General features: G+C 26.1%; 4 protein-coding genes across 4 annotated transcripts; 1 reads left to right on the forward strand and 3 right to left on the reverse strand.

Annotated features, from left to right (window-relative positions):
* Nucleotides 1-18,544: 18,544 nt before the first annotated feature.
* On the reverse strand, nucleotides 18,545-20,114 carry LOC145742741 (leucine-rich repeat protein 1-like). The gene has a single exon (XM_082560532.1). It carries the CDS (start codon nucleotides 20,035-20,037, stop codon nucleotides 18,793-18,795), a length of 1,245 nt encoding a protein of 414 aa, XP_082416658.1. The 5' UTR covers nucleotides 20,038-20,114; the 3' UTR covers nucleotides 18,545-18,792.
* Nucleotides 20,115-20,349: 235 nt separating this feature from the next.
* On the reverse strand, nucleotides 20,350-21,160 carry LOC145742742 (SKA complex subunit 1-like). Its single transcript, XM_082560533.1, has one exon. The coding sequence runs from the start codon at nucleotides 21,128-21,130 to the stop codon at nucleotides 20,357-20,359; it is 774 nt and encodes a 257-aa protein (XP_082416659.1). The 5' UTR covers nucleotides 21,131-21,160; the 3' UTR covers nucleotides 20,350-20,356.
* A 560-nt stretch (nucleotides 21,161-21,720) lies between these two features.
* Nucleotides 21,721-23,962, forward strand: LOC145744102 (coiled-coil domain-containing protein 138-like). Its single transcript, XM_082562206.1, has 2 exons — nucleotides 21,721-21,778; nucleotides 21,866-23,962. Exon 2 carries the CDS (start codon nucleotides 21,866-21,868, stop codon nucleotides 23,744-23,746), a length of 1,881 nt encoding a protein of 626 aa, XP_082418332.1. The 5' UTR covers nucleotides 21,721-21,778; the 3' UTR covers nucleotides 23,747-23,962.
* On the reverse strand, nucleotides 23,859-26,510 carry LOC145744103 (glucose-6-phosphate exchanger SLC37A4-like). Its single transcript, XM_082562207.1, has 6 exons — nucleotides 26,405-26,510; nucleotides 25,740-26,172; nucleotides 25,222-25,639; nucleotides 24,998-25,079; nucleotides 24,672-24,920; nucleotides 23,859-24,602 (listed from the first exon to the last, which is right to left on the reverse strand). The coding sequence occupies exons 2-6, from the start codon at nucleotides 26,108-26,110 to the stop codon at nucleotides 24,403-24,405; spliced, it is 1,320 nt and encodes a 439-aa protein (XP_082418333.1). The 5' UTR covers nucleotides 26,111-26,172; nucleotides 26,405-26,510; the 3' UTR covers nucleotides 23,859-24,402.
* Between the last annotated feature and the right edge of the window lie 291 nt (nucleotides 26,511-26,801).

Here is a 26,801-nt window from a genome sequence, read left to right on the forward strand (position 1 = left end):
GCAAAAATTTCAAGTAGAACAAAAGTTTGAGCTAATTTATATTTTGGGTTTAATTAGGTCACGTGATATTTTTGGCCAATGATATTGCATACACATTTTTTGAAAAAAATTTAAAATTTTAAATCGAAAAATATTTGTTTTATTAGAACTCCACAGGTCCAATTTACGTGTTTACGAAATATTTTTTAAAATATTAATATTCATAAAAGTTATGACACTTTTATTAGATTTTGATGAAATTTCAAAACCTAAAATTTTATATTTTATTGGGCGCGCATTGGCCTAACTAACATTCAAGATAAAATATTTCGCAAAAATTTCAAGTAGAACAAAAGTTTGAGCTAATTTATATTTTGGATTTAATTAGGTCACGTGATATTTTTGGCCAATGATATTGCATACAAATTTTTTTTAAAAAATTAAAAATTTTAAATCAAAAAATATTTGTTTTGTTAAAACCACACAGGTCCAATTAACGTGTTTACGAAATATTTTTTTAAATTATTAATATTCATAAAAGTTATGACACTTTTATTCAAAATTGATGAAATCTCAAAACCTAAAATTTTATATTTTATTGGGCGCGCATTGGCCTAACTAACATTCAATATAAAAGATTTCGCAAAAATTTCAAGTAGAACAAAAGTTTGAGCTAATTTATATGTTGGGTTTAATTAGGTCACGTGATATTTTTGGCCAATGATATTGCATACAAATTTTTTGAAAAAAATTTTAAATTTTAAATCAAAAAATATTTGTTCTGTTAGAACCGCACAGGACCAATTAACGTGTTTACGAAATATTTTTTAAAAATATTAATATTCATAAAAGTTATGACACTTTTATTAAAGTTTGATGAAATTTCAAAACCTAAAATTTTATATTTTATTGGGCGCGCATTGGCCTAACTAACATTCAATATAAAAGATTTCGCAAAAATTTCAAGTAGAACAAAAGTTTAAGCTAATTTATATTTTGGGTTTAATTAGGTCACGTGATATTTTTGGCCAATGATATTGCATACAAATTTTTTGAAAAAAATTTTAAATTTAAAATCGAAAAATATTTGTTTTGTTAGAACTCCACAGGTCCAATTAACGTGTTTACGAAATATTTTTTTAAAATATTAATATTCATAAAAGTTATGACACTTTTATTAAAAGTTGATGAAATTTCAAAACCTAAAATTTTATATTTTATTGGGCGCGCATTGGCCTAACTAACATTCAAATAAAACATTTTGCAAAAATTTCAAGTAGAACAAAAGTTTGAGCTAATTTATATTTTGGATTTAATTAGGTCACGTGATATTTTTGGCCAATGATATTGCATACAAATTTTTTTTAAAAAATTAAAAATTTTAAATCAAAAAATATTTGTTCTGTTAGAACCGCACAGGTCCAATTAACGTGTTTACGAAATATTTTTTAAAAATATTAATATTCATAAAAGTTATGACACTTTTATTAAAATTTGATGAAATTTCAAAACCTAAAATTTTATATTTTATTGGGCGCGCATTGGCCTAACTAACATTCAAGATAAAACATTTCGCAAAAATTTCAAGTAGAACAAAAGTTTAAGCTAATTTATATTTTGGGTTTAATTAGGTCACGTGATATTTTTGGCCAATGATATTGCATACAAATTTTTTGAAAAAAATTTTAAATTTAAAATCGAAAAATATTTGTTTTGTTAGAACTCCACAGGTCCAATTAACGTGTTTACGAAATATTTTTTTAAAATATTAATATTCATAAAAGTTATGACACTTTTATTAAAAGTTGATGAAATTTCAAAACCTAAAATTTTATATTTTATTGGGCGCGCATTGGCCTAACTAACATTCAAATAAAACATTTCGCAAAAATTTCAAGTAGAACAAAAGTTTGAGCTAATTTATATTTTGGATTTAATTAGGTCACGTGATATTTTTGGCCAATGATATTGCATACAAATTTTTTTTAAAAAATTAAAAATTTTAAATCAGAAAATATTTGTTCTGTTAGAACCGCACAGGTCCAATTAACGTGTTTACGAAATATTTTTTAAAAATATTAATATTCATAAAAGTTATGACACTTTTATTAAAATTTGATGAAATTTCAAAACCTAAAATTTTATATTTTATTGGGCGCGCATTGGCCTAACTAACATTCAAGATAAAACATTTCGCAAAAATTTCAAGTAGAACAAAAGTTTAAGCTAATTTATATTTTGGGTTTAATTAGGTCACGTGATATTTTTGGCCAATGATATTGCATACAAATTTTTTGAAAAAAATTTTAAATTTAAAATCGAAAAATATTTGTTTTGTTAGAACTCCACAGGTCCAATTAACGTGTTTACAAAATATTTTTTTAAAATATTAATATTCATAAAAGTTATGACACTTTTATTAAAAGTTGATGAAATTTCAAAACCTAAAATTTTATATTTTATTGGGCGCGCATTGGCCTAACTAACATTCAAATACAACATTTCGCAAAAATTTCAAGTAGAACAAAAGTTTGAGCTAATTTATATTTTGGATTTAATTAGGTCACGTGATATTTTTGGCCAATGATATTGCATACAAATTTTTTTTAAAAAATTAAAAATTTTAAATCAAAAAATATTTGTTCTGTTAGAACCGCACAGGTCTAATTAACGTGTTTACGAAATATTTTTTAAAAATATTAATATTCATAAAAGTTATGACACTTTTATTAAAATTTGATGAAATTTCAAAACCTAAAATTTTATATTTTATTGGGCGCGCATTGGCCTAACTAACATTCAAGATAAAACATTTCGCAAAAATTTCAAGTAGAACAAAAGTTTAAGCTAATTTATATTTTGGGTTTAATTAGGTCACGTGATATTTTTGGCCAATGATATTGCATACAAATTTTTTTTAAAAAATTAAAAATTTTAAATCAAAAAATATTTGTTCTGTTAGAACCGCACAGGTCCAATTAACGTGTTTACGAAATATTTTTTAAAAATATTAATATTCATAAAAGTTATGACACTTTTATTAAAATTTGATGAAATTTCAAAACCTAAAATTTTATATTTTATTGGGCGCGCATTGGCCTAACTAACATTCAAGATAAAACATTTCGCAAAAATTTCAAGTAGAACAAAAGTTTAAGCTAATTTATATTTTGGGTTTAATTAGGTCACGTGATATTTTTGGCCAATGATATTGCATACAAATTTTTTGAAAAAAATTTTAAATTTAAAATCGAAAAATATTTGTTTTGTTAGAACTCCACTGGTCCAATTAACGTGTTTACAAAATATTTTTTTAAAATATTAATATTCATAAAAGTTATGACACTTTTATTAAAAGTTGATGAAATTTCAAAACCTAAAATTTTATATTTTATTGGGCGCGCATTGGCCTAACTAACATTCAAATACAACATTTCGCAAAAATTTCAAGTAGAACAAAAGTTTGAGCTAATTTATATTTTGGATTTAATTAGGTCACGTGATATTTTTGGCCAATGATATTGCATACAAATTTTTTTTTTAAAATTAAAAATTTTAAATCAAAAAATATTTGTTCTGTTAGAACCGCACAGGTCCAATTAACGTGTTTACGAAATATTTTTTAAAAATATTAATATTCATAAAAGTTATGACACTTTTATTAAAGTTTGATGAAATTTCAAAACCTAAAATTTTATATTTTATTGGGCGCGCATTGGCCTAACTAACATTCAAGATAAAAGATTTCGCAAAAATTTCAAGTAGAACAAAAGTTTGAGCTAATTTATAATTTGGGTTTAATTAGGTCACGTGATATTTTTGGCCAATGATATTGCATACAAATTTTTTGAAAAAAATTTTAAATTTTAAATCGAAAAATATTTGTTTTGTTAGAACTCCACAGGTCCAACTAACGTGTTTACGAAATATTTTTTAAAAATATTAATATTCATAAAAGTTATGACACTTTTATTAAAATTTGATGAAATCTCAAAACCTAAAATTTTATATTTTATTGGGCGCGCATTGGCCTAACTAACATTCAAGATAAAACATTTCGCAAAAATTTCAAGTAGAACAAAAGTTTGAGCTAATTTATATTTTGGATTTAATTAGGTCACGTGATATTTTTGGCCAATGAGATTGCATACAAATTTTTTTTTTAAAATTAAAAATTTTAAATCAAAAAATATTTGTTCTGTTAGAACCGCACAGGTCCAATTAACGTGTTTACGAAATATTTTTTAAAAATATTAATATTCATAAAAGTTATGACACTTTTATTAAAATTTGATGAAATTTCAAAACCTAAAATTTTATATTTTATTGGGCGCGCATTGGCCTAACTAACATTCAAGATAAAACATTTCGCAAAAATTTCAAGTGGAACAAAAGTTTAAGCTAATTTATATTTTGGGTTTAATTAGGTCACGTGATATTTTTGGCCAATGATATTGCATACAAATTTTTTGAAAAAAATTTTAAATTTAAAATCGAAAAATATTTGTTTTGTTAGAACTCCACAGGTCCAATTAACGTGTTTACGAAATATTTTTTTAAAATATTAATATTCATAAAAGTTATGACACTTTTATTAAAAGTTGATGAAATTTCAAAACCTAAAATTTTATATTTTATTGGGCGCGCATTGGCCTAACTAACATTCAAATAAAACATTTCGCAAAAATTTCAAGTAGAACAAAAGTTTGAGCTAATTTATATTTTGGATTTAATTAGGTCACGTGATATTTTTGGCCAATGATATTGCATACAAATTTTTTTTAAAAAATTAAAAATTTTAAATCAAAAAATATTTGTTCTGTTAGAACCGCACAGGTCCAATTAACGTGTTTACGAAATATTTTTTAAAAATATTAATATTCATAAAAGTTATGACACTTTTATTAAAATTTGATGAAATTTCAAAACCTAAAATTTTATATTTTATTGGGCGCGCATTGGCCTAACTAACATTCAAGATAAAACATTTCGCAAAAATTTCAAGTAGAACAAAAGTTTGAGCTAATTTATATTTTGGATTTAATTACGTCACGTGATATTTTTGGCCAATGATATTGCATACAAATTTTTTTTAAATAATTAAAAATTTTAAATCAAAAATATTTGTTCTGTTAAAACCACACAGGTCCAATTAACGTGTTTACGAAATATTTTTTTAAATTATTAATATCCATAAAAGTTATGACACTTTTATTAAAATTTGATGAAATCTCAAAACCTAAAATTTTATATTTTATTGGGCGCGCATTGGCCTAACTAACATTCAAGATAAAAGATTTCGCAAAAATTTCAAGTAGAACAAAAGTTTGAGCTAATTTATATGTTGGGTTTAATTAGGTCACGTGATATTTTTGGCCAATGATATTGCATACAAATTTTTTGAAAAAAATTTTAAATTTTAAATCGAAAAATATTTGTTTTGTTAGAACTCCACAGGTCTTTTTGTTAGAACTCCACAGGTGTTTACGAAATATTTTTTAAAAATATTAATATTCATAAAAGTTATGACACTTTTATTAAAATTTGATGAAATTTCAAAACCTAAAATTTTATATTTTATTGGGCGCGCATTGGCCTAACTAACATTCAAGATAAAACATTTCGCAAAAATTTCAAGTAGAACAAAAGTTTAAGCTAATTTATATTTTGGGTTTAATTAGGTCACGTGATATTTTTGGCCAATGATATTGCATACAAATTTTTTGAAAAAAATTTTAAATTTAAAATCGAAAAATATTTGTTTTGTTAGAACTCCACAGGTCCAATTAACGTGTTTACGAAATATTTTTTTTAAAATATTAATATTCATAAAAGTTATGACACTTTTATTAAAAGTTGATGAAATTTCAAAACCTAAAATTTTATATTTTATTGGGCGCGCATTGGCCTAACTAACATTCAAATAAAACATTTCGCAAAAATTTCAAGTAGAACAAAAGTTTGAGCTAATTTATATTTTGGATTTAATTAGGTCACGTGATATTTTTGGCCAATAATATTGCATACAAATTTTTTTTAAAAAATTAAAAATTTTAAATCAAAAAATATTTGTTCTGTTAGAACCGCACAGGTCCAATTAACGTGTTTACGAAATATTTTTTAAAAATATTAATATTCATAAAAGTTATGACACTTTTATTAAAATTTGATGAAATTTCAAAACCTAAAATTTTATATTTTATTGGGCGCGCATTGGCCTAACTAACATTCAAGATAAAACATTTCGCAAAAATTTCAAGTAGAACAAAAGTTTAAGCTAATTTATATTTTGGGTTTAATTAGGTCACGTGATATTTTTGGCCAATGATATTGCATACAAATTTTTTGAAAAAAATTTTAAATTTAAAATCGAAAAATATTTGTTTTGTTAGAACTCCACAGGTCCAATTAACGTGTTTACAAAATATTTTTTTAAAATATTAATATTCATAAAAGTTATGACACTTTTATTAAAAGTTGATGAAATTTCAAAACCTAAAATTTTATATTTTATTGGGCGCGCATTGGCCTAACTAACATTCAAATACAACATTTCGCAAAAATTTCAAGTAGAACAAAAGTTTGAGCTAATTTATATTTTGGATTTAATTAGGTCACGTGATATTTTTGGCCAATGATATTGCATACAAATTTTTTTTAAAAAATTAAAAATTTTAAATCAAAAAATATTTGTTCTGTTAGAACCGCACAGGTCTAATTAACGTGTTTACGAAATATTTTTTAAAAATATTAATATTCATAAAAGTTATGACACTTTTATTAAAATTTGATGAAATTTCAAAACCTAAAATTTTATATTTTATTGGGCGCGCATTGGCCTAACTAACATTCAAGATAAAACATTTCGCAAAAATTTCAAGTAGAACAAAAGTTTAAGCTAATTTATATTTTGGGTTTAATTAGGTCACGTGATATTTTTGGCCAATGATATTGCATACAAATTTTTTTTAAAAAATTAAAAATTTTAAATCAAAAAATATTTGTTCTGTTAGAACCGCACAGGTCCAATTAACGTGTTTACGAAATATTTTTTAAAAATATTAATATTCATAAAAGTTATGACACTTTTATTAAAATTTGATGAAATTTCAAAACCTAAAATTTTATATTTTATTGGGCGCGCATTGGCCTAACTAACATTCAAGATAAAACATTTCGCAAAAATTTCAAGTAGAACAAAAGTTTAAGCTAATTTATATTTTGGGTTTAATTAGGTCACGTGATATTTTTGGCCAATGATATTGCATACAAATTTTTTGAAAAAAATTTTAAATTTAAAATCGAAAAATATTTGTTTTGTTAGAACTCCACTGGTCCAATTAACGTGTTTACAAAATATTTTTTTAAAATATTAATATTCATAAAAGTTATGACACTTTTATTAAAAGTTGATGAAATTTCAAAACCTAAAATTTTATATTTTATTGGGCGCGCATTGGCCTAACTAACATTCAAATACAACATTTCGCAAAAATTTCAAGTAGAACAAAAGTTTGAGCTAATTTATATTTTGGATTTAATTAGGTCACGTGATATTTTTGGCCAATGATATTGCATACAAATTTTTTTTTTAAAATTAAAAATTTTAAATCAAAAAATATTTGTTCTGTTAGAACCGCACAGGTCCAATTAACGTGTTTACGAAATATTTTTTAAAAATATTAATATTCATAAAAGTTATGACACTTTTATTAAAGTTTGATGAAATTTCAAAACCTAAAATTTTATATTTTATTGGGCGCGCATTGGCCTAACTAACATTCAAGATAAAAGATTTCGCAAAAATTTCAAGTAGAACAAAAGTTTGAGCTAATTTATAATTTGGGTTTAATTAGGTCACGTGATATTTTTGGCCAATGATATTGCATACAAATTTTTTGAAAAAAATTTTAAATTTTAAATCGAAAAATATTTGTTTTGTTAGAACTCCACAGGTCCAATTAACGTGTTTACGAAATATTTTTTAAAAATATTAATATTCATAAAAGTTATGACACTTTTATTAAAATTTGATGAAATCTCAAAACCTAAAATTTTATATTTTATTGGGCGCGCATTGGCCTAACTAACATTCAAGATAAAACATTTCGCAAAAATTTCAAGTAGAACAAAAGTTTGAGCTAATTTATATTTTGGATTTAATTAGGTCACGTGATATTTTTGGCCAATGAGATTGCATACAAATTTTTTTTTTAAAATTAAAAATTTTAAATCAAAAAATATTTGTTCTGTTAGAACCGCACAGGTCCAATTAACGTGTTTACGAAATATTTTTTAAAAATATTAATATTCATAAAAGTTATGACACTTTTATTAAAATTTGATGAAATTTCAAAACCTAAAATTTTATATTTTATTGGGCGCGCATTGGCCTAACTAACATTCAAGATAAAACATTTCGCAAAAATTTCAAGTGGAACAAAAGTTTAAGCTAATTTATATTTTGGGTTTAATTAGGTCACGTGATATTTTTGGCCAATGATATTGCATACAAATTTTTTGAAAAAAATTTTAAATTTAAAATCGAAAAATATTTGTTTTGTTAGAACTCCACAGGTCCAATTAACGTGTTTACGAAATATTTTTTTAAAATATTAATATTCATAAAAGTTATGACACTTTTATTAAAAGTTGATGAAATTTCAAAACCTAAAATTTTATATTTTATTGGGCGCGCATTGGCCTAACTAACATTCAAATAAAACATTTCGCAAAAATTTCAAGTAGAACAAAAGTTTGAGCTAATTTATATTTTGGATTTAATTAGGTCACGTGATATTTTTGGCCAATGATATTGCATACAAATTTTTTTTAAAAAATTAAAAATTTTAAATCAAAAAATATTTGTTCTGTTAGAACCGCACAGGTCCAATTAACGTGTTTACGAAATATTTTTTAAAAATATTAATATTCATAAAAGTTATGACACTTTTATTAAAATTTGATGAAATTTCAAAACCTAAAATTTTATATTTTATTGGGCGCGCATTGGCCTAACTAACATTCAAGATAAAACATTTCGCAAAAATTTCAAGTAGAACAAAAGTTTGAGCTAATTTATATTTTGGATTTAATTACGTCACGTGATATTTTTGGCCAATGATATTGCATACAAATTTTTTTTAAATAATTAAAAATTTTAAATCAAAAATATTTGTTCTGTTAAAACCACACAGGTCCAATTAACGTGTTTACGAAATATTTTTTTAAATTATTAATATCCATAAAAGTTATGACACTTTTATTAAAATTTGATGAAATCTCAAAACCTAAAATTTTATATTTTATTGGGCGCGCATTGGCCTAACTAACATTCAAGATAAAAGATTTCGCAAAAATTTCAAGTAGAACAAAAGTTTGAGCTAATTTATATGTTGGGTTTAATTAGGTCACGTGATATTTTTGGCCAATGATATTGCATACAAATTTTTTGAAAAAAATTTTAAATTTTAAATCGAAAAATATTTGTTTTGTTAGAACTCCACAGGTCTTTTTGTTAGAACTCCACAGGTGTTTACGAAATATTTTTTAAAAATATTAATATTCATAAAAGTTATGACACTTTTATTAAAATTTGATGAAATTTCAAAACCTAAAATTTTATATTTTATTGGGCGCGCATTGGCCTAACTAACATTCAAGATAAAACATTTCGCAAAAATTTCAAGTAGAACAAAAGTTTAAGCTAATTTATATTTTGGGTTTAATTAGGTCACGTGATATTTTTGGCCAATGATATTGCATACAAATTTTTTGAAAAAAATTTTAAATTTAAAATCGAAAAATATTTGTTTTGTTAGAACTCCACAGGTCCAATTAACGTGTTTACGAAATATTTTTTTTAAAATATTAATATTCATAAAAGTTATGACACTTTTATTAAAAGTTGATGAAATTTCAAAACCTAAAATTTTATATTTTATTGGGCGCGCATTGGCCTAACTAACATTCAAATAAAACATTTCGCAAAAATTTCAAGTAGAACAAAAGTTTGAGCTAATTTATATTTTGGATTTAATTAGGTCACGTGATATTTTTGGCCAATAATATTGCATACAAATTTTTTTTAAAAAATTAAAAATTTTAAATCAAAAAATATTTGTTCTGTTAGAACCGCACAGGTCCAATTAACGTGTTTACGAAATATTTTTTAAAAATATTAATATTCATAAAAGTTATGACACTTTTATTAAAATTTGATGAAATTTCAAAACCTAAAATTTTATATTTTATTGGGCGCGCATTGGCCTAACTAACATTCAAGATAAAACATTTCGCAAAAATTTCAAGTAGAACAAAAGTTTAAGCTAATTTATATTTTGGGTTTAATTAGGTCACGTGATATTTTTGGCCAATGATATTGCATACAAATTTTTTGAAAAAAATTTTAAATTTAAAATCGAAAAATATTTGTTTTGTTAGAACTCCACAGGTCCAATTAACGTGTTTACAAAATATTTTTTTAAAATATTAATATTCATAAAAGTTATGACACTTTTATTAAAAGTTGATGAAATTTCAAAACCTAAAATTTTATATTTTATTGGGCGCGCATTGGCCTAACTAACATTCAAATACAACATTTCGCAAAAATTTCAAGTAGAACAAAAGTTTGAGCTAATTTATATTTTGGATTTAATTAGGTCACGTGATATTTTTGGCCAATGATATTGCATACAAATTTTTTTTAAAAAATTAAAAATTTTAAATCAAAAAATATTTGTTCTGTTAGAACCGCACAGGTCCAATTAACGTGTTTACGAAATATTTTTTAAAAATATTAATATTCATAAAAGTTATGACACTTTTATTAAAATTTGATGAAATTTCAAAACCTAAAATTTTATATTTTATTGGGCGCGCATTGGCCTAACTAACATTCCAGATAAAACATTTCGCAAAAATTTCAAGTAGAACAAAAGTTTAAGCTAATTTATATTTTGGGTTTAATTAGGTCACGTGATATTTTTGGCCAATGATATTGCATACAAATTTTTTGAAAAAAATTTTAAATTTAAAATCGAAAAATATTTGTTTTGTTAGAACTCCACAGGTCCAATTAACGTGTTTACGAAATATTTTTTTTAAAATATTAATATTCATAAAAGTTATGACACTTTTATTAAAAATTGATGAAATTTCAAAACCTAAAATTTTATATTTTATTGGGCGCGCATTGGCCTAACTAACATTCAAATAAAACATTTCGCAAAAATTTCAAGTAGAACAAAAGTTTGAGCTAATTTATATTTTGGATTTAATTAGGTCACGTGATATTTTTGGCCAATGATATTGCATACAAATTTTTTTTAAAAAATTAAAAATTTTAAATCAAAAAATATTTGTTCTGTTAGAACCGCACAGGTCCAATTAACGTGTTTACGAAATATTTTTTAAAAATATTAATATTCATAAAAGTTATGACACTTTTATTAAAATTTGATGAAATTTCAAAACCTAAAATTTTATATTTTATTGGGCGCGCATTGGCCTAACTAACATTCAAGATAAAACATTTCGCAAAAATTTCAAGTAGAACAAAAGTTTAAGCTAATTTATATTTTGGGTTTAATTAGGTCACGTGATATTTTTGGCCAATGATATTGCATACAAATTTTTTGAAAAAAATTTTAAATTTTAAATCGAAAAATATTTGTTTTGTTAGAACTCCACAGGTCCAATTAACGTGTTTACGAAATATTTTTTAAAAATATTAATATTCATAAAAGTTATGACACTTTTATTAAAATTTGATGAAATTTCAAAACCTAAAATTTTATATTTTATTGGGCGCGCATTGGCCTAACTAACATTCAAATACAACATTTCGCAAAAATTTCAAGTAGAACAAAAGTTTGAGCTAATTTATATTTTGGATTTAATTAGGTCACGTGATATTTTTGGCCAATGATATTGCATACAAATTTTTTTTTTAAAATTAAAAATTTTAAATCAAAAAATATTTGTTCTGTTAGAACCGCACAGGTCCAATTAACGTGTTTACGAAATATTTTTTAAAAATATTAATATTCATAAAAGTTATGACACTTTTATTAAAGTTTGATGAAATTTCAAAACCTAAAATTTTATATTTTATTGGGCGCGCATTGGCCTAACTAACATTCAAGATAAAAGATTTCGCAAAAATTTCAAGTAGAACAAAAGTTTGAGCTAATTTATAATTTGGGTTTAATTAGGTCACGTGATATTTTTGGCCAATGATATTGCATACAAATTTTTTGAAAAAAATTTTAAATTTAAAATCGAAAAATATTTGTTTTGTTAGAACTCCACAGGTCCAATTAACGTGTTTACGAAATATTTTTTTTAAAATATTAATATTCATAAAAGTTATGACACTTTTATTAAAAATTGATGAAATTTCAAAACCTAAAATTTTATATTTTATTGGGCGCGCATTGGCCTAACTAACATTCAAATAAAACATTTCGCAAAAATTTCAAGTAGAACAAAAGTTTGAGCTAATTTATATTTTGGATTTAATTAGGTCACGTGATATTTTTGGCCAATGATATTGCATACAAATTTTTTTTAAAAAATTAAAAATTTTAAATCAAAAAATATTTGTTCTGTTAGAACCGCACAGGTCCAATTAACGTGTTTACGAAATATTTTTTAAAAATATTAATATTCATAAAAGTTATGACACTTTTATTAAAATTTGATGAAATTTCAAAACCTAAAATTTTATATTTTATTGGGCGCGCATTGGCCTAACTAACATTCAAGATAAAACATTTCGCAAAAATTTCAAGTAGAACAAAAGTTTAAGCTAATTTATATTTTGGGTTTAATTAGGTCACGTGATATTTTTGGCCAATGATATTGCATACAAATTTTTTGAAAAAAATTTTAAATTTTAAATCGAAAAATATTTGTTTTGTTAGAACTCCACAGGTCCAATTAACGTGTTTACGAAATATTTTTTAAAAATATTAATATTCATAAAAGTTATGACACTTTTATTAAAATTTGATGAAATTTCAAAACCTAAAATTTTATATTTTATTGGGCGCGCATTGGCCTAACTAACATTCAAATACAACATTTCGCAAAAATTTCAAGTAGAACAAAAGTTTGAGCTAATTTATATTTTGGATTTAATTAGGTCACGTGATATTTTTGGCCAATGATATTGCATACAAATTTTTTTTTTAAAATTAAAAATTTTAAATCAAAAAATATTTGTTCTGTTAGAACCGCACAGGTCCAATTAACGTGTTTACGAAATATTTTTTAAAAATATTAATATTCATAAAAGTTATGACACTTTTATTAAAGTTTGATGAAATTTCAAAACCTAAAATTTTATATTTTATTGGGCGCGCATTGGCCTAACTAACATTCAAGATAAAAGATTTCGCAAAAATTTCAAGTAGAACAAAAGTTTGAGCTAATTTATAATTTGGGTTTAATTAGGTCACGTGATATTTTTGGCCAATGATATTGCATACAAATTTTTTGAAAAAAATTTTAAATTTTAAATCGAAAAATATTTGTTTTGTTAGAACTCCACAGGTCCAATTAACGTGTTTACGAAATATTTTTTAAAAATATTAATATTCATAAAAGTTATGACACTTTTATTAAAATTTGATGAAATCTCAAAACCTAAAATTTTATATTTTATTGGGCGCGCATTGGCCTAACTAACATTCAAGATAAAACATTTCGCAAAAATTTCAAGTAGAACAAAAGTTTGAGCTAATTTATATTTTGGATTTAATTAGGTCACGTGATATTTTTGGCCAATGAGATTGCATACAAATTTTTTTTTTAAAATTAAAAATTTTAAATCAAAAAATATTTGTTCTGTTAGAACCGCACAGGTCCAATTAACGTGTTTACGAAATATTTTTTAAAAATATTAATATTCATAAAAGTTATGACACTTTTATTAAAATTTGATGAAATTTCAAAACCTAAAATTTTATATTTTATTGGGCGCGCATTGGCCTAACTAACTTTCAAGATAAAACATTTCGCAAAAATTTCAAGTAGAACAAAAGTTTGAGCTAATTTATATTTTGGATTTAATTATGTCACGTGATATTTTTGGCCAATGATATTGCATACAAATTTTTTTTAAATAATTAAAAATTTTAAATCAAAAATATTTGTTCTGTTAAAACCACACAGGTCCAATTAACGTGTTTACGAAATATTTTTTTAAATTATTAATATCCATAAAAGTTATGACACTTTTATTAAAATTTGATGAAATCTCAAAACCTAAAATTTTATATTTTATTGGGCGCGCATTGGCCTAACTAACATTCAAGATAAAACATTTCGCAAAAATTTCAAGTAGAACAAAAGTTTGAGCTAATTTATATGTTGGGTTTAATTAGGTCACGTGATACTTTTGGCCAATGATATTGCATACAAATTTTTTGAAAAAAATTTTAAATTTTAAATCGAAAAATATTTGTTTTGTTAGAACTCCACAGGTCCAATTAACGTGTTTACAAAATATTTTTTTTAAATATAAATATTCATAAAAGTTATGACACTTTTATTAAAATTTGATGAAATTTCAAAGCCTAAAATTTTATATTTTATTGGGCGCGCATTGGCCTAACTAACATTCAAGGTAAAACATTTCGCAAAAATTTCAAGTAGAACAAAAGTTTGAGCTAATTTATATTTTGGGTTTAATTAGGTCACGTGATATTTTTGGCCAATGATATTGCATACACATTTTTTGAAAAAAATTTAAAATTTTAAATCGAAAAATATTTGTTTTATTAGAACTCCACAGGTCCAATTTACGTGTTTACGAAATATTTTTTAAAATATTAATATTCATAAAAGTTATGACACTTTTATTAGATTTTGATGAAATTTCAAAACCTAAAATTTTATATTTTATTGGGCGCGCATTGGCCTAACTAACATTCAAGATAAAATATTTCGCAAAAATTTCAAGTAGAACAAAAGTTTGAGCTAATTTATATTTTGGATTTAATTAGGTCACGTGATATTTTTGGCCAATGATATTGCATACAAATTTTTTTTAAATAATTAAAAATTTTAAATCAAAAAATATTTGTTTTGTTAGAACTCCACAGGTCCAATTAACGTGTTTACGAAATATTTTTTAAAAATATTAATATTCATAAAAGTTATGACACTTTTATAAAAATTTGATGAAATCTCAAAACCTAAAATTTTTTATTTTATTGGGCGCGCATTGGCCTAACTAACATTCAAGATAAAACATTTCGCAAAAATTTCAAGTAGAACAAAAGTTTGAGCTAATTTATATTTTGGGTTTAATTAGGTCACGTGATATTTTTGGCCAATGATATTGCATACAAATTTTTTGAAAAAAATTTAAAATTTTAAATCGAAAAATATTTGTTTTGTTAGAACTCCACAGGTCCAATTAACGCGTTTACGAAATATTTTTTTAAAAATATTAATATTCATAAAAGTTATGACACTTTTATTAAAATTTGATGAAATCTCAAAACCTAAAATTTTATATTTTATTGGGCGCGCATTGGCCTATATTTTGGGTTTAATTAGGTCATTTTTTTTTTGACCAATGATATTGCATACAAATTTTTTGAAAAAAATTTTAAATTTTAAATCGAAAAATATTTGTTTTGTTAGAACTCCACAGTTCCAATTAACGTGTTTACGAAATATTTTTTTAAAATATTAATATTCATAAAAGTTATGACACTTTTATAAAAATTTGATGAAATCTCAAAACCTATAATTTTATATTTTATTGGGCGCGCATTGGCCTAACTAACATTCAAGATAAAACATTTCGCAAAAATTTCAAGTAGAACAAAAGTTTGAGCTAATTTATATTTTGGGTTTAATTAGGTCACGTGATATTTTTGGCCAATGATATTGCATACAAATTTTTTTTAAATAATTAAAAATTTTAAATCAAAAAATATTTGTTCTGTTAGAACTCCACAGGTCCAATTAACGTGTTTACGAAATATTTTTAAAAATATTAATATTCATAAAAGTTATGACACTTTTATTAAAATTTGATGAAATTTCAAAACCTAAAATTTTATATTTTATTAGACGCGCATTGGCCTAACTAACATTTAAGATAAAACATCTCGCAAAATTTTGAAAACGAGTTAAAAATTCATTTTTACTTGTTTATTAAATTTTAATGGTTGTTTATTAAAGATTGGTGTTAGGCGTTCAAAATTGGTTCCAACGTTAGTTATGATATTAGTAATTAAAAACATATTTTTGCTTTAAAAAAAACAATTGCTTGTTATTTATTTAAAATCAAAGATTATTTTGAGACATTTTAAGTTTGGTTAAATGTATATCCTGATACCAACATATCAAAAGCGAGTCAAAAAAAAAATTTTTGTATTTTTATTATATTTTATTGGTTGTTTGTTTATTGAAATTTAAAAATCGAAAATAACCTTTTAAATTTTAAGTAATGGTTTATTTTTTTTAAGTAATGGTTTAAAAAAACCTGGTTAAATTTTTTTTTGTATTCATAATACTTGAGTTCTTGTTAGTTTATTGATTAATATTTCGCGTTTAAAGTTTAGTAAAAAGGTTTTTTATAAGGTCAATACTGAAAAATTATTTTCAAAATTAATTTTGGTTTGAATATGATAAACTTATTTAGCTTTTGTGTTTATATCATATTATAAACAATAGGCCATGTATGTTGTTGTGTTATTAACATTTAGGTATAAGAATGAGAATATTGGACAGGGACAAAGCCCCTCTTTTTTTGTTTAGGCAAATCATTTATTACTTAAAAGTTTATTTATTGTTTAATTTAATATTCATAATTAAGTTAAATAATTTTAAACCCTATTTTATTTATCAAATAAATCTAGTTTTGAATTTAAGTTACGACAATACACTTCTGTTTTAATACAATTTTTTAAGTTTGGTGACTTTGCAAAAATTTAATAAATTTGTCATAACTCTGATATATATTAATAAAAAAAATAAAATTTTGTAAAAATGTTGGTTAAACAACCGCGCTTTTAAAAGTGTAATTAGTTATAAATTTTGAAAACATTTTTTTGGGTTATTTCGTATATTATATTCCTATACCACTCCATAGATTAATTGTTTACGATGTCAGCGAGTTATAAAAATGCTGTAACTTTTGTTCTATTACATTTTTCTGCAAAATCTTTTATATTGAATCTTAGTTGCGAAAATACGCTTCTGTTTCAGTACAATTTTTTTAATTTAGTGAATTTGCAAAATTTTATTAAATTTGTCATAACTATGGTATATATTAACATAAAATATTAAAATTTTGTAAAAATGTTGATTAAACAACCAAACAAGATATTATTGTGTTGTCAACTAAATATCGTTTAAATACATACTTTAAAACAAAAATGTTTTATGATTTTTTTTTCTATTAAAAAAAATGTTTTATTTTTAGGCAGGCGTAATTGTTGAAATCGGTGCATTTGGTGGAATTTGGGTTTCCAGTTTAGTTTTAGTAGACTTGGCATATACTTTAAGTTTGTATACCCCAAGTTGTAAGAACTGAAATATAATACTGGATGAATATACAACACCAAGGCATAGAATTATAGTTAAACCGCTAAAGCCTTTCCAGTCTACGATGAGGAAAACTTTTTGAGGCAATTTACCGACCCCAAAAAGAATAATAACGTTCAACATAAATACAACAATGTAAACAGTCCAGTAGACAAAATGAATAAGGTGAAAAGACAAATCTATTATAACAAAATCTATAACTACAAAAATTAGATTCAGCATAGTGGTGTTAACGGCAACAAAGGTGAAATTTGGTGTATGAAATGCAAAAGATCCTAACGTTACAGCAAATGCTACCTGCATTGAAACAATCTGTAAAATCCAACAGATTTTGTGAAACCATCTTAAAGTTTGTGATTTTTGTACGGTTGTTCCATAAAAGGCAACGGCCAACGATGTAAAATAATACAAAACCAAAGTAACCAAACCCCAATTCGATAAGTACAAGTAGTATTTAGTTACATTACTTGGTAAAACAAGTGATAAGCTAAACACTGCAAACCAGTAAACACAGCAGAATAACTTCCATGTTATCAAAAACCACGGGCTTTTTGACCACTGTTAATAAAAAAATAAATAACCTTATTTGCATGCTTACATTCTTTAAAAATGAACGCGTTAGTTAAATAAAAATACCTGTGAGTAATAAAATACATTTGCCGATGTTTCTTTAAACAAAAGATGCTTCAAACGAAATTCTTCTTTTAAAAATTTTAATAGACCCATACTTAATTCTTTTAGCTCAGTAAAATGATTTTTTTTTATAAACAACCACTTCCAGTATAGATATGTAAGCCTTAAAGCTGCTTAAAAGTATATAAATTAAACACACATTCTATCCCCAAAAGTATACACAAGCTGGTGTAAAAAAGCCGGATGTTGTAGAGTTGATTCAGAAAAAAATGTGTATTTTCGTGTTTATTATGTTCCATAAATAAATCATAACAAAATACCAAGCAAGCAATTTATCCTTATAAGTAATTTACGTCAAATATCGTGTCTCTAGTAATAAAAATAGTTTTGGAAAAAATAACATCGCATGTTTTTAATGCAAATTTAAGCAACGAAACGATTAAAATAAATAACAATTTATATTTATTTTCCCGGAAACTTTGGTAACGTACCTAACAAATGTAAAACAACGTGTAATGTTATTCACATAAGGGAGACGGAAAAGGGTAACAAACACGCTATTAAAAATTAATTTCTAATTTTTACAAATATGAACTTGTATACAATTTAACAATACGTTTTCAAGCATTTTTTTGAACAAACAACCCCTTCCATCGGAGCGGTTGTTCTCTCATTTTCGTCGAGATTTATTAAACTTACGCATATATGTCTTAGATCGAACTCCTTCGTGTAAGTAAGATAAAAACTAAAACAGTATTTTTTACATTTGCAGATTGTTCCATTGTCAATATATCGTATAAGAAACCACGGCACAACTTCATAGTTGTCATAAAAAATTTCATTTTTTCGAATAACCCTGGCTGACAAATCTTGTAGCGAGGTTATTTTTCTAAAGGTTTCTTCTGTAAAAACCACGTCATTTTCATCGGCATCAAATGGATTTCCGAACAAGTCCAAATTGTCTAAATTTAGTTTAATAATTGAGCCGGGTAGTTTACTTAAACTATTATATGAAGCAGTAAAGCGACGCAACTTTGTTAAGTTGCCTATATGTTTTGGTAAATGTTTTATCAAGTTCTTGCCGATGTTAAGTTGCCACAATTCTGATAAATGATCAAAGTTTGGGGGTAAGAAGGCAATCTTGTTGTTACTTAAATTTAAAGAGCTCAAATTTTTACAAAAATTGGAAGTTTGTTCACACAATTGCATTGGGAATTCTGTTATTTCGTTGTTGGAAATATCCAAATCGCCAAGGAGCGGCAAGTTTAATAATTCAATAGGAATAAGTTTAATTTTGTTTGAACTTAGATTCAAAGTTGTCAAACGTTTTAAATGAAATATTCTGGTGTCTACTCTTGCAAGGTTGCAATCATGTATCTCTAATTTTTCCAATGATAAGGGAAATGAGGTGGTTGTTGGGTAGTTCTTTCTTGAAGTAATAATAAGTTTTAGTTTAGGTTTTTCTAGTTGTTTTGCCTTTGCAGGTTCCATTGAAGATAAAATTCCATGCCCTGAAAGAGATTGTCCAGAGTTTGCCAATTTAATCGCGCCCAGTAATCGTTTAAGGTCAATTGGGTTTGCTTTTTTAATACACACATCAATACTTGGATCTAATATTCTTATTGTGCATTTTCCTTCATCGACAAATTTGCCAAAAATATGTTGAATGTTCTTTTTCACTTTATATTTAACACCTTGTTTATCCTTTGATGTACAGTATATAAGAAACACAAGATCACCAGGCTTTCTTGCCAAAAATAAAGCCGCTTGTGCAAACTTTCCACATCCACCTCTCATACCATGTGAGGCAACATTTCTATTGACAATCTCAATTTGACATTTAACTCTCATAATTATTCGATCAAAATTTTGCTAAACAAGAAAAAATGATTAAGTTTTTAATGCCAAAAAATAAGGTAAGGCAGTGTATGCTATTTAATACATAAAATTGACTTTACATAAATAATTGTTAGAAAAATAACTTTACATAAATATTTACAGTATGCAACTTTGTACATTAAAAAAAGTTAGATGTATATATGGTTAAATAAATTAGTTACCTAAGGTTTTGCTTTATCAAGAGTTTTTCTTGTAAAGATAACATTTTTTATACACAAGTCAAGCAAAATCGTTCAGTTATTAAATAAACTACAATTTAACAAAACAATTTTCAAATTGATAAAATTATGTATCTTGTTTTGAAACCCTCGTGTATTTCTTTCATTTTTCCCAAATGTCGCAGGGTCAAGAAAACAGTATCTTTAGTTTTTCTTTTCGACTTTAAAGTTGTGGAGAAAGATTGAATGTCATCATCCATGAAAAATGTTGAGTAGGGTGTTCCCTTTAATTCCTTTCCTTGTTCCAGATAGATTGCTCTTTTTCTACCTTCTGCCAATGACAGTTGTTTTTTTGGTTTATTTAAAAACTCATATTTTTTACGAAGTATCTGATTAACGTCATCAATGCCGGCATTAAATTGATCAACTGTTAAATGTGCCTTAATATGCTTGGGTATTTTAGCAAAATCTTTATCATTAACAATGTTAAGCTTTGGCACACCTTTTTGTCCCTTTGGAACAACTCTTTTTGGTATGTTCACAGCTTGAACTTGATTTTCTTGCTGTATCTGAGAGTCAACTGAGACAATTTCTTTTTTCGTATTTTGACCCTGTAAAAATATTATCATCTCATTTAACTTTGCTTGTAATTCAACTAAAGAGTTTGTATTTTTTCTTAAAATCTCGATTTCTTTTTTTCCTTTGTTGATTTCTTCCTTTAACTTTAACATTGTTACTTGTAAATTATTTAGCTTGTTGTATGTTCGAAAATATAATTCCTGTCCATCTTTTGAAGCCAACAACGACTGAATTCTGATTTCTTGTTCTATTTCTTGAAACATTTTTTCAATATGGTCTTTTAATTGTTGTATGTTTGAAAACGCCATTATATTTTTATATAATTAAAAAAACCTAACTTTCTGACTTTGTAAATAATTATTACATTAAAAATCATACTGTCATAAACAACAAACAATAACAAACATGTAAACAGTGGATAATGTTAACATTAACGAATTTAAATATAACAACATCAGTTGTAAGTAATAGAAAAACTTACTACGTACAATCTAACATCATTTTTACCCAACACTTTACTACATATGTGATTACCTAAAACAATTAACAAACGTCAATACCGTTTACAGGTTTAGCCCACTCGCTTTCAAAGAAAAACTGTTAGTAAATAATAAATTCCCGCTAAAAAAGGGTAATACCCTAATATAAAGTTAATATTTTTCATAAACGACGTTATTGCTTTTCATTGTGCAAAAATTGGGTAATATAATTTAGTTATTAATAATTTATATGAACCCAACATTGGCTTTGCCTTTTAATTATTCCTTAAAATTAAAAAAAGTCAATACTATCAGTCAATGAGGATAAACACAAATTGACAAAATGGAGTAAAACAGTGTGAAAATAATATATTTATTTTCACGTTAAATTTCAAAACATTCAGATGCTTAAATCTCCTCTTAGCTTATAGATTTACAACAAGACTTGTTTTTTTGCCATAGGTACCATAACATAAGGTAACTCAAAAACTAAGCAAAATCAAATTTATTAACATAAAATATATTGGTAATGAAGAAAATAATTTCGTATATTTTATTCTGTAGATGTTTGCAAAATCTTACCCCGGACTTGCAAACAAGAAAATCGGAAAGTTGGATCGTTTGGATCTATCCTCATTAAGTGGTGTTGATGAGGAATTTAACACTGAGAATAGTTATGGGTTATTTAATTCTGAAACAACATTGACACGATCTGCAACTTTACCTACTTTGTCCTCTGGTTATACTTTAAGCACAGAACCGCAAAGCAGTTACAAGCCAAGAAAATCTGTTCGAATTTCCCTGGAACCAGCAACGTTTTTTGACACCGCTTCAGAAAACTTGGAAGATAATTGGTCTGGGCAAGGAATTTTAAGAGAAACAAGGTCTCAGTTACAACATGAACCAAATACAAAAGCAATTTATTCTGAACTTCAAAACATTCATTTGGAGTTAATGAAAAAAAGTAAAGATCTTGCAAACCAACAAAGTGAATTGGAAAGAAGAGAATTTATTCTTTCTGAAAGAGAGGAGGACCTGAATGCACAAGAAGAACTCCATTTTATACATTTAGAGAATGAAAAGGGAGCACAAGATTTTATAACGAGGCTTAATGGGGTGGAGATGGAGGTGCAAGAAAAAATACAACTTCTTCAAGAGCATCACTCCGAAGAAATTGAAGAGTTGACACGAGTTCTCTCTGATAAAGACAAAGAAGTAAAGAGAATAAAGAATTCATTTGACATCATAAAATCTCAAAATGATGAGCTAAAAAGTCAAGTTTCAGAATTTTCAGAACTAAGCAAAAAACTACAAGTTCAAAATGGCAAATTAAAAAAGAGAGTGGAAAATTTACAGAGAAAAAATGAATTTAGCAGCCAAAAGAAGGCAATTAACCAAGTTTTAACGGAACAGCAAAATATGCAATTAAAAAAAGATGACAAACAAATTAATCATACAGTAAACAAAAGTATTGAAAAACCAATGAAGCTATGGAAAAATTCTCTAGAATCGCTTTCAGTCTGCCTCGAATGGATTTGTGATTCCAGTTTAAAACAACTGATTAGCAACAGTTGCAGTAAATTAGAAGCCCAAGGAGCTGGAAAGGAATATATCATCGACAAATGTTTAAAAGTGTTGCCTCTTCTTGTGGAAGTTATCAAATATGTTCCCACTTGTATTTCGCAAAGCAAACATCATTTACCTTATCTCAGGTTTATTTACTGGTCTCTTCATCACCTGGAAGATACACATCATGCTTTGTTGTCATCAACTGCAAGAAGACTTGGTGAAGAATTAATGAAACCATCATCAATTCAGTCGCAACAAATCGTTACTGATCTTACACTTTGCAATGAAACCACACAGCATTCTTCGTTGTTTGGAAATGAAATTTTAAAATCCAAATCACAAATGTTTTTTAAAAGTTTAAATCCCGAAGTCAGGATTGTCTCATCGCTAATTATTCTTAAAACTCTTCACCAAGTTGATATGCTTGCCCAGGTGTTTGATCAGCTTAAAAAAGACCTTAAGGAGGAATCGAATCGTGAAATTTTTTTGGCATACAACGCCATCCATGTTGTGATCCCATATTTAACATACAAGACAAACAAAGCAATGTTGGGGTGCTCTGTTGATATTATGTTGCAAATGGCAATGGAGTCAAGACTTTTGCCTGCTTTTTTAAGTATGTGTAGCTGTGAAACTTGGTTCAGAGCTGTATCTTCTGCTGTGCGATCTCTTAACCACAGCACAGACTCTGCCCCTCTAGAAAAGCTTAGCATAGTTCTACAAAAACTTTCCAAGATTCCAGCAAATCGTAAACTTTTTGAGTCGTTTTCATTAAGTCGAATTTTGCATGAAAAATACAGAGAATGTGATGCTGACAGCACTTTTCTTTCCCTTAATCTTCGTTCAATTTTGTTTAACCTTCATGTGTTAAAGTAAATTACCCATTACACTAATACATGTGTTACTGTTGCCAATGATTATATTGATTTTAAATAAAGGCATTTCCTAACCACTGTTTCTAGAACCACAACAATATATATTTGTACCATTTATTGCATATATATTTTAATATTAAAATTATGTTTATATAATTGCTCAGGGGTAAAAATACAGGTACTTACATTTTAGCTCTTGCAAATAAAACAGTTTATACTTAAATCTCATGCTTCACACCAAAAACAAATTAGGTAAAGCAAAGGTAGTAATGTATTATGTACATTTTGTCTATATATATAATTTATAAATTAAACCCATATAGCCCAACATAGAAGAATTAAAAACATATAACATTTTAATAACTCTTAACTGGAACACTTAAGGATATGCACACCTTTACATTAATATATATCATTTCTAAATAAATATTTAAAATTAGACAACAATACTTGAAATTAAACAAATAAATGCAAGCTTTAGTGGCAATCATTAAACAGTGTATATTATACACATCACTTGAGTATATAACTAATCATATTAAGGCAACAAGTTTGCATGTTGAAATTAATTAAAATTATTGCATTTAAAATATTAGCAAAATATATAAAATTTAACATAAAACAGTAATTGTAAACATTAGTAACATGGTTTAGGATTTAGTCTTGTTTAACAAGATCACCTATTCGACAACTTAACCACTGTGATACAACAAATAAAACGGCAGATAAACCTACTGCTACTTGGCAAGTCATTAGGGCTAGGTTCCAAGAAAAGGTTTCCAATAATAAAGAAAAAGGTAATCCTGCCGCCATCATTCCTACATTCCCCAACAGTGCACCAAAAGCATGAGCAGTTCCTTAAATTGACAATAAATTTTTTTTTTAAAAAAAGAAAACAATTTTGTATAAAAGTTCTTTCAAAATACCTGTGATGTCACTGGCAGCATTTTCAATAACTAATACACCAACCAAACTTATAACACCATAAGCTGTAAATCCAATTAAAAAAGCCAGGATTGATACTAATAGTTGTTGCTCTCCTATATCATAAACTGAAGTGACAAGCGTTGACACACTTCCAAGTAAAACAACATCACACAAAAACACCCAGGAATGTCTTGGATGACCTTTTGATGTGGTACCGACATATTTGACCAGTAAGTCACTGAAATAACCTTGAAACACAAAGGTATAGTTTAACACCATGAACTATTATAATAACATTGGTTCTAGTTCAACAAATGGTACCAACCTGATGCAATACTTCCAATAATTCCGCCAAGCTCCATAGTACCAATAAACAAACCGCATAAATATGCATTCCCATGTTTTTCCTAAAACGATTATTATATATAACTGAAAAATGCTCGAATAAACAACAGCCTATAGAAAATAATATTTATAAAACAATGATTAAACATGCCATATCCAATAACTAAAGCAAATAGAACTTCACATTCATTAAAAAAAACTAACTTGTATAAGGTATAGTGACCCCCATTCAGAAACAACTGTTTTAATAAGTGTGGAAGTAAAGAAACCAAATCCAACTACATAAGTATAGGAAGATGTAAAAATTCTATTCCAGATTGACTTTTTTGGGGCACTACTTGCATTTGTGCTGGTTTTATTTGGTTTGGAGTTAGATTGTGTTGAGTCTTTGTTGATAACGTCTTCATTAATACCAACATCTTCTGGTCTATCTTTCAATGTAAACAAGCAAACCACTGAGAATGAGCATGCAATAATGCCGCTTATTAGCATTACTGGCCTCCATTCACCTCCATATGCAGCAATAAGAAATGAACATGCTAGAGGACCAATGCTAACAGGAACATTCATGCTTGTTCCTAATGTACTCCACATTGTTCCGAATATACTTGATGGATACCATCTAGCAAAAATAATTAAATATCTGAGTTGAAACATAAAAAAACATAGCATATAACATACTTTTTTAATTTAATTCAAATAAAAATCCGTAAAATATATACCTTCTTAACAGTTTTGCACAAGCTGGCCACCCTGGCCCTTGTGCCAGTCCATGAATAAACCACAAAAAACTGAAGTAGCCAGGAGATACATAAATGAAGGCAAGTGTGGTGGCACCAGATAAAAATAAGCCAAAACTAAACATAAGTCTGGGGCTTAATTTATCAACCAGTATTCCACTAACAAATTTTCCAATAGCATAAGCTGTAGCAAATGAGCTCAGAATGCCTCCAACAGCTTTAGTGTCAAGTTCATTTGCTTCTATGGCACTTGGCATAATGAAGGAAAAAGATTTTCGAGTTAAATAGTATAGCATGTACCCAATGTACATGTACACAAATAAGCTCCATTGATACCATTTTAAATTCGACATTCAATTCAGGAAAAAATAGAAGTAACGAGAAGTTAAAATACACAGTTCAACAATAATCAAATCTGCAAAAAATGTTTAAATTTGCAATCTTTTGTAAAACATAAACAGAAAAACTAGGGCTCAAGACATTTCTAAAAAAAAACTTTACCTTTCATATTCTATGTAATAATATTAAGCAAACTTAAATACACATCGACACGTTTAAAAGTCATTAGTCACGTACGCAATTTTTGTTACCTATTAGTTCAACCTATTATGAAATGGTAAACTATAATAAGAAGCAACAAAACTTACCCGACTTATATTAAGATGTACTTGTTGACAGTACACTGCATCTTGTTTGACATATGATGGATCGTTCGAAAAGGAACTCGTGACCAGTCTAGTCTGCCAGTGTTGTTTTGTTTATGCATATAAAAGAATTGTACATATTTTGTGAACGCATAGTCTGATAGTGAACTTTGGCATTATAAGGTTTCATGTTTTTGCTAACAATGTGCACAATGTCTACTATAAAGTTTACCATAGATATAACATTACGTTTGATGTAGGTAATAAATATGGTTTTACAAATAGACTTTAGCTTCTAAACCGATATTACTAATATTTTATTTTGGAAACTCTGAGGTTGTTTTCCCCGATTTTAATTTGTGAATTTAAAAAAACGAAATACACAAAACAACCAAATTTT

The sequence above is a fragment of the Corella eumyota genome, chromosome 2, assembly GCF_963082875.1.
Source record: "Corella eumyota chromosome 2, kaCorEumy4.1, whole genome shotgun sequence".
Taxonomy (NCBI): Eukaryota; Metazoa; Chordata; class Ascidiacea; order Phlebobranchia; family Corellidae; genus Corella; species Corella eumyota.

Excerpts from the sequence above, each read along its gene's own strand:
- LOC145742741 (XM_082560532.1), bottom strand. The coding sequence starts at position 20,037 with ATGAGAGTTAAATGTCAAATTGAGATTGTCAATAGAAATGTTGCCTCA.
- LOC145742742 (XM_082560533.1), bottom strand. The coding sequence starts at position 21,130 with ATGGCGTTTTCAAACATACAACAATTAAAAGACCATATTGAAAAAATG.
- LOC145744102 (XM_082562206.1), top strand. The coding sequence starts at position 21,866 with ATGTTTGCAAAATCTTACCCCGGACTTGCAAACAAGAAAATCGGAAAG.
- LOC145744103 (XM_082562207.1), bottom strand. The coding sequence starts at position 26,110 with ATGTCGAATTTAAAATGGTATCAATGGAGCTTATTTGTGTACATGTAC. Across the intron at positions 25,640-25,739 it reads TGTGCAAAACTGTTAAGAAG|ATGGTATCCATCAAGTATAT; the intron begins GTATATATTTTA and ends TATTTTTGCTAG. Across the intron at positions 24,921-24,997 it reads TATTGGAAGTATTGCATCAG|GTTATTTCAGTGACTTACTG; the intron begins GTTGGTACCATT and ends TTGTGTTTCAAG.